Source organism: Populus trichocarpa, chromosome 1 (genome assembly GCF_000002775.5).
Source record: "Populus trichocarpa isolate Nisqually-1 chromosome 1, P.trichocarpa_v4.1, whole genome shotgun sequence".
NCBI classification, from domain to species: Eukaryota; Viridiplantae; Streptophyta; class Magnoliopsida; order Malpighiales; family Salicaceae; genus Populus; species Populus trichocarpa.
Genome location: NC_037285.2, coordinates 36,088,711 through 36,095,402, shown reverse-complemented (window position 1 = coordinate 36,095,402; position 6,692 = coordinate 36,088,711). Strand labels below are relative to the sequence as shown.

At 35.4% G+C, this 6,692-nt stretch overlaps 1 protein-coding gene across 3 annotated transcripts; it reads left to right on the top strand.

The window, feature by feature from the left end:
* Window positions 1–308: 308 nt before the first annotated feature.
* Window positions 309–5,968, top strand: LOC18095314 (phosphoglucan phosphatase LSF1, chloroplastic). Of its 3 annotated transcripts, none has more exons than XR_008058359.1 (10): window positions 309–817; window positions 896–1,358; window positions 1,483–1,551; window positions 2,070–2,191; window positions 2,458–2,673; window positions 3,283–3,388; window positions 3,528–3,640; window positions 4,155–4,299; window positions 5,232–5,456; window positions 5,643–5,968. XR_008058359.1 is itself a non-coding variant. In XM_006369851.3 (9 exons), the coding sequence occupies exons 1-9, from the start codon at window positions 399–401 to the stop codon at window positions 5,349–5,351; spliced, it is 1,773 nt and encodes a 590-aa protein (XP_006369913.1). In that variant the 5' UTR covers window positions 309–398; the 3' UTR covers window positions 5,352–5,581. The 3 variants fall into 3 exon arrangements, 1 of the variants encoding a protein (XP_006369913.1); XR_008058358.1 differs by having other exon boundaries at window positions 5,636–5,968; XM_006369851.3 differs by lacking the exon at window positions 5,643–5,968 and having other exon boundaries at window positions 5,232–5,581.
* Window positions 5,969–6,692: the final 724 nt, after the last annotated feature.

Genomic DNA, 6,692 nt, shown 5'->3' with positions numbered 1-6,692 from the left:
CGGTTGAATTTTGATTTTTGTCTTAAAATAAACCAAACCAAATCAAAACTAGTTGATTAAATTATTTTTAATTTTTTTTAAAAAATTTAATTTAATTATTTTATAAATAAAAACCAAATAAAATGAAAACCCCTAGCTACCCCTTGAGTCAATCATCATTTTCCTAAAAATCTGGAATATACATTAGATTTTTGTACATGCACCTTAAAAATTCAAATAATGAAAAAGTAAGTACATGAGTCCGAATACGGCAGAGCCCACGTGGAGGCTGCTATTCTTTAATCCAGCCCTATGGCTGAAGCCTCTTATCTCACAGTCTTCTTACAGACTGGTAGGATTATTACGATTAAAATATAACAATAAATGTAGAGAGCACTCCAGCACTTACAAAATCGATCATGATCACTCCAAATCTAATTCCAAGAGGGGAAATGTCATCGTTTTCTCTGCAAACGCAACTCTCTTCGTTGTTCTGGGGCAGAGATTTATGCATGCTCCACCGACATGGTTGTGGTAATTATAGAAAGGGAAATTGTTCGAGTAAGGTTTATGCAATGTCAAGTAGGAGTAGCAGTGGCAATTCGGTTTATAAGATGAATCTGAATGAGTACATGGTCACTCTTGATAAACCTCTCGGTATTCGCTTCGCATTGTCCCTTGATGGCAAAATCTTCGTTCACGCACTCAAAAAAGGGGGAAATGCTGACAGGTCGAGGATAATAATGGTTGGCGATACTTTGAAAAAGGCTAGCGATTCTTCTTCTTCATCTTCTACTACTGATTCCCTTATCCCCATCAATGATTTTGGTGACACAATGTAAGAAATACTCACTCCGTCTACTTTTATTAACTATATTTTATCATTCATTCTGATTTCTGGGTTTCTTCTATTTAGGAAGATTCTGCTGGAGAAAACCACAGGAGGAGGTGGTGGTGGAGGAGCCTTTAGCCTTGTCCTTGAGAGGCCTTTCTCGCCTTTTCCAATTCATCAACTGAGTAGTGATTTTGATATTATTTTTTTCAATAGAGGACGTGTTCCCACCGCCACTTGGAGCAAAACCATCCTCTCTTCGGCTTTTCAGGGAAATGGAAATTCTGGCTTTGTAACCTTTTCTTCCAAGTTCTTGACTCCCCATGGATGGAACAAGCTTTTCAATCATCAAATTGTTCCTTCACAACAACTAAACATTAATCTTTCTCCTCCCATCACCCAAATTGTTTCTATTTTTACTGAGAAAGAGCCAGGAGATGGGGAATGGTCTCATGGGAGCTTTCCATTGGAGGAATATATCAAGGCACTTGATCGTTCTAAAGGGGAGCTTTACTACAACCATTCTCTTGGTATGGGCTACAGTAAGGTGCGAACCAATGTCGTCAACCTCTCTTTCGTTATATTATGTTTAGTCTCTACGACTAGGAGCTGGATACTTGCTTGCACCAAGTTTTATTTTTATATTTATTTACGCTTCGTTGTGGTGGCAGGTTACAGAGCAAATATATGTGGGATCGTGTATACAAACACAAGCTGATGTGGAAAATTTGTCTAAACTGGTAAGTGCTCCTCTACCCTATTTGTTGAGCAAAACCATTTAGTATTTCTAATGTAAGTTCCCATTCACTTTGTAAGAGTAACGATTTGATACGGAGGATGCCATTTGTTTTGCATTCAATGCTATAATCTAAACTTCAATGTTCATTGTTGATTCGGGAAATTTACTTCTTACATGTTGTTCTTCTAATTAATTGTAATTTGAAAAGGATGATCTAATTAACTGACTTACCACTTCTGTATGCTTTATGTTACAGCCACCTTCATGAGCTTCCATATGCCTGTTGATGTGAAGTTCTAGTTTCTCATTCTATGCCTTTGGGAACACATTTTCTATTTTCTTATTTGTCATGTGTTTAAATATGTCTTGGGAAAGGATAAGTTTTAAGTGGGCTTATTTGAATGTGATTAAGTTGTTTTAAGCGGAAAAAAAGTATGATATTCAATGAACTTCATTGCTTGCATCTTCATGTTTCAAATTCCACTGCTCATTTAAATTTGAAGTTAATTTATGCAACAGGGGGTCACTGCTGTGCTCAATTTCCAGAGTGGTATTGAAGCAGAAAACTGGGGAATCAATTCCAACTTGATCAATGAGTCATGCCAAAAATTCAATATCCTCATGATCAACTATCCTATAAGGTAAGTGTCTGGTTTGTTACCATATTTGTTTTTTGTTTTCTTGAAGGAGATGGTTCTCTCTCATCCATATAGGGTATATGCGTGTGAGTTTTCACACATGCTTCCATTTACGTGTTCTTGCGTGCACACGATATTCAAAACTTGTATTAAAAATTTTGCATGACCACAAAGGAGAATTGAAATTGATCGAGGTGCAAATTATACAGCAGGTTTTTCTTTTCTTGAATATAATACAGAGGTAAATTTTCCTGCACTTTGTGTTTCAGGGATGCTGATTCCTTTGACATGCGGAAGAAACTACCATTTTGTGTTGGTCTTCTATTACGCTTACTAAAAAAGAATCATCGCGTGTTTGTCACTTGCACAACTGGATTTGATAGATCCCCTGCATGTGTGATTGCATATCTCCACTGGATGACCGATACTTCCCTTCATGCGGCTTATAATTTTATCACTGGACTGCATCCATGTAGGCCTGACAGGTTCTTCTCATTTATCTTCTTACTATGTATTTAATTTCAATTAGAACAACCCCTTGTTCTGAGTTCTTAGTTATGCACAGGTTTGTTTTTCTACTGCTGAAGTATGGAACATGATAGAGCGGTACCATTTCATAACATCCAAATTACTGGAACGCAGCCTGTTATTATAATCGCTTAGATACCTTATTCTTTAGCTTCTGGGTCCATTTTCAAGTCTAGTAACTCTTCTACTAATTGGTTTCAGGATGACCTGTACTTCCCTTGATGCAGCTTATAATGTTCTGAGTACTTCACTGCCACAGTAGTGCTGCAGCCATTTTTTTTTTTTAATTCTCTGCTGCGATTACTAAGCATGAAACATTGGAGATCCATATTTCCAGAACGACCCTGTTACTCTCACTTGATTGCTAAGGATACCTTATGCTTAATCTCCTGGAACCCATTCTGAAGTTCAATAATTTTGCTCCTAATTGGATTCAAGAATTATTCACTCAATTTCTATGATATTTAATGATGTGTGGTGCGGAGCGCATTATACACTAAATTTTTTCTATTTTCATTTTTATTTTTTCAAATCCAACGAAGCATTTAATGGAACCTTAAATGCAGACCAGCGATTGCTTGGGCAACATGGGATCTTATAGCTATGGTGGAAAGTGACAGACACGAGGGACCAGCAACACATGCTCTGACTTTTGTGTGGACCGGACAAGAGGTAACTGATGATTTTCAATGTGATGAAAGTGTTGGTATTTTACTTAATGGCATAGGAATTTTATAGCATATAACTTATGTTTTCCACATGAAACTTGAGTAATTACAGAACAAGTTTGTTCTTTGACTTTGAATAAAAGGGAGAAGATGTATCATTGGTTGGGGATTTTACTGGAAATTGGAAAGAACCAATGAAGGCAAGTCACAAGGGTGGACCAAGATATGAAGTTGAAGTTAGACTTCCACAAGGAAAGTAAGTGATGTATGCATTAATATTTGTGTTTTCAAAACATAAGCATTTTAAAATAAGTTGCGGCACTGCATTTTGGTTCGCTTTGGTGTTCAAGAATTTCTAATTTCATACTATTAACAATTCTTAACTCTCTCCTAGTTATAATGAAAAAAATATACAAGTAGTTGATTAGTTTAATTCTTTGTGTTGTTTGAAATATGAAGAAATTTTTCCTCTGTTTTTTCTTATTTCGTTATTTATTTTATTTTTGGAAGTAGCCTCTCATACCTTGAATGTTTCTGATTTTTTGTTGGGTTGATTTATGTGGTCGAATTTTTCCCTATGTTCCAAAATTCATCAATTACAATGGTATTTATCCCTATCAACAATAGATGTTAAGGGGTAGCGTTATAAATGGATAATGTCTTGTCCCCTGCTCATCTTTGATAATATCTGCTGTTCTCTGTTTTCTTCCCTCTATTGGAGTTGAATAGCTTCTGGAACATTAAACTGTGGCAATGTTTAACTGGTTTAGGTACTACTACAAGTATATAATTAATGGGCAGTGGCGGCATTCAACAGCTTCACCCACAGAAAGGGATGAAAGAGGGAATCTGAACAATGTGGCAGTGGTTGGTGATATTGCCAGTGTGAGGCCTTCTATTAAACAGCAAAAGAAGGTTGGTCCATTACATTATTTATTCTATTAACTTGACATATTGGTGCCTTCATATCTTTTTTTTTTCCTACTGATATTCAAAATGTAGATTTTTCATTTCTGGTTGATACTTGATACTTCCAAGTTCATCCTAGCTCATTAAATAATTTTTTTTTGAAAAAGAGTGAGAGAAGAAGAGAGAATCAGTGCATTTTGTTTAGGTTAGGAGTGTAGTTTTTTTCTTCTTTTAAGCAAATATTAAACTTTTGGGTAACTAGAAGGCTGATTTCATTTCGTCAACTGGTTTGGCACTCATATTTTCCCTCAACTACCCACTGTCTTAAGCATCTTGAGTTTGTTCCCCAAATCACATGTTGTCATTGTTTATAACAAGAGAAGGATAATGCTAGTATTTTTGCACTGTTTTCTTTCTCAATATACTGGAACCACCTCAGAGCATGTCTTCAATAAAACTTACAGAAGGGTAGATTGGTATAATACAAACCTCTAGAAAATACCCTCCTGTAACCCAACAGATAAAGTACAATAGTACAGAGTCTGTTTTAGGGATTGTTGACTTACCCATTCAGTGACTTTGGCGCTATAAAATGGGTAGGGTGGATTCAATAATAGATGTCTATTGGCATTCCAGCCTTCTCTTTCTCCTTTCGGAGCCTATCTGAATAGGATGAACTACCTTGTGGGATATCTTTGTATTGGAACAAAAGAATTAGAATTAGGCCGATCAACTGGAATGTGTATATATTATCAATCAAATTCACAAGCACTTTTGGGACATTTGTTTGTTTTATGGTCTCATCAGCCATGTTGAGTGGAACTGAAAGATTTTTGAGGATACTATTGCCAGCACTTCAATGATTAATGACCCAAAAAATGTTTATTAAATCAAGTGGTACGGTCTTTTTTCTCACTATCATATGATTAAACTTACAGGACATCAACATTGTGAAGGTGATTGAGAGGCCATTGACAGAAAATGAGCGCTTTATGTTGGCAAAGGCGGCACGCTGTGTTGCGTTCTCAGTTTGTCCAATCAGACTAGCTCCCAAGTAACTGTCTGCATGATGCTATCTTGGACGAATACTCTTCTCAAGGCCTAAGTCTTCGTATCGGGTTATACAAGTTCAAAGAAATTGTCATGTCTATTACTTTATACAGGTACCATTTTGTTACACGGGGCATCCTGTAGAAATAAAACGCTTTGTAATTGTTACATAAAGCATGTGAAAATGTGCCCAAATTTTTAGATTTAGTATGTGCAGTAATCAGATTTTGCTTAATCATTCATTTGGGTTGTTCGCTTAAATCTGCTGGTTGCTTTTTACCTGGATACAAAGGGTTCAGTTCACAGGAGTACCGACGTTTGCTGCTAGAGCCTTTTGGATCATCGTAGTGATGTGGGAAACATACTGCAAGCTAGGGTTTTGTCAAAACTTCTGAAGGTTTAAATTCTGGTGTGTAGTGTCGTACAGTTTGGCAATAGTCTGGTTCCAACGTGCTATGAGCATTTCTTTGAGGCTTGGTTTAGCGGTGAATTCAGAACGTAAGCATCTCCATATCCCAAGGACATTGTTATAGCCTTTGTGACGAGTAAATACGTAGGAAATGCTCATAGCATTTCATTTTACAACCGTTTAAAGTAATTTTTAAGATTTACTCTCTTCGTTTCCTCTCTCCTCGTCGCTAATATTTATCTTTTATGGAGTAAGTATTATAAAATTTATGTATAAAAAAATTGATTTTGAAAGCAATCTTACTCTTAAATATGATATTTATTAAATTCTGTCAATAAAAGCATAAAATAAAGAGAATTCAAAGAAAAAATAATTTAAAGTAGAATCATTAAAAAACTTACGTAGATAGTTCAAATATATATATAAAAGAAAATATAGTTCAGCTTGATTGAAAAAAAAGGGTGAAAATTAATGAGATTAAAAATTGAGTTTACATGTATTTAATTGCATGTCCTTTATAACTAGGGGGGGTTGTAGAGAAATGAATGATTCAAATATTTTGACTGGGTAATCATTTTGAGACAAATAAAAATAAAATGTAGGATAGAGAAAGAAATATTAAAGTATATATAATATTAAAGCTTAATTATATCATATGTATAGTGTCCTGGCGAGTTCGCAAACTAGCAGACCAAGTTCAAACATTACCCTAAGTGATTTGTTTTTTTTTCTTCCTTTTCCAAGGACAACCCTTTGACTTGTAGAGTTTTGATTGAGTTTAACTAAATAAATTATATCTACTCAGTTTGATTAGATCATTCTGATTAGTGAGGTTTGACTAGATTAGATCACAATAAACCTGACTCGAGTTAGTCTCAATTCACCGAGAATTTAGTTTTATCTCTAGGCCAAGCAAAATCTGATAACTATGCATTAAATA

Coding starts and splice junctions, on each gene's coding strand:
- LOC18095314 (XM_006369851.3), top strand. CDS start 399: ATGATCACTCCAAATCTAATTCCAAGAGGGGAAATGTCATCGTTTTCT. Junction 818..895: donor AATGATTTTGGTGACACAAT/GTAAGAAATACT, acceptor TCTTCTATTTAG/GAAGATTCTGCTGGAGAAAA. Junction 3,641..4,154: donor GTTAGACTTCCACAAGGAAA/GTAAGTGATGTA, acceptor TAACTGGTTTAG/GTACTACTACAAGTATATAA.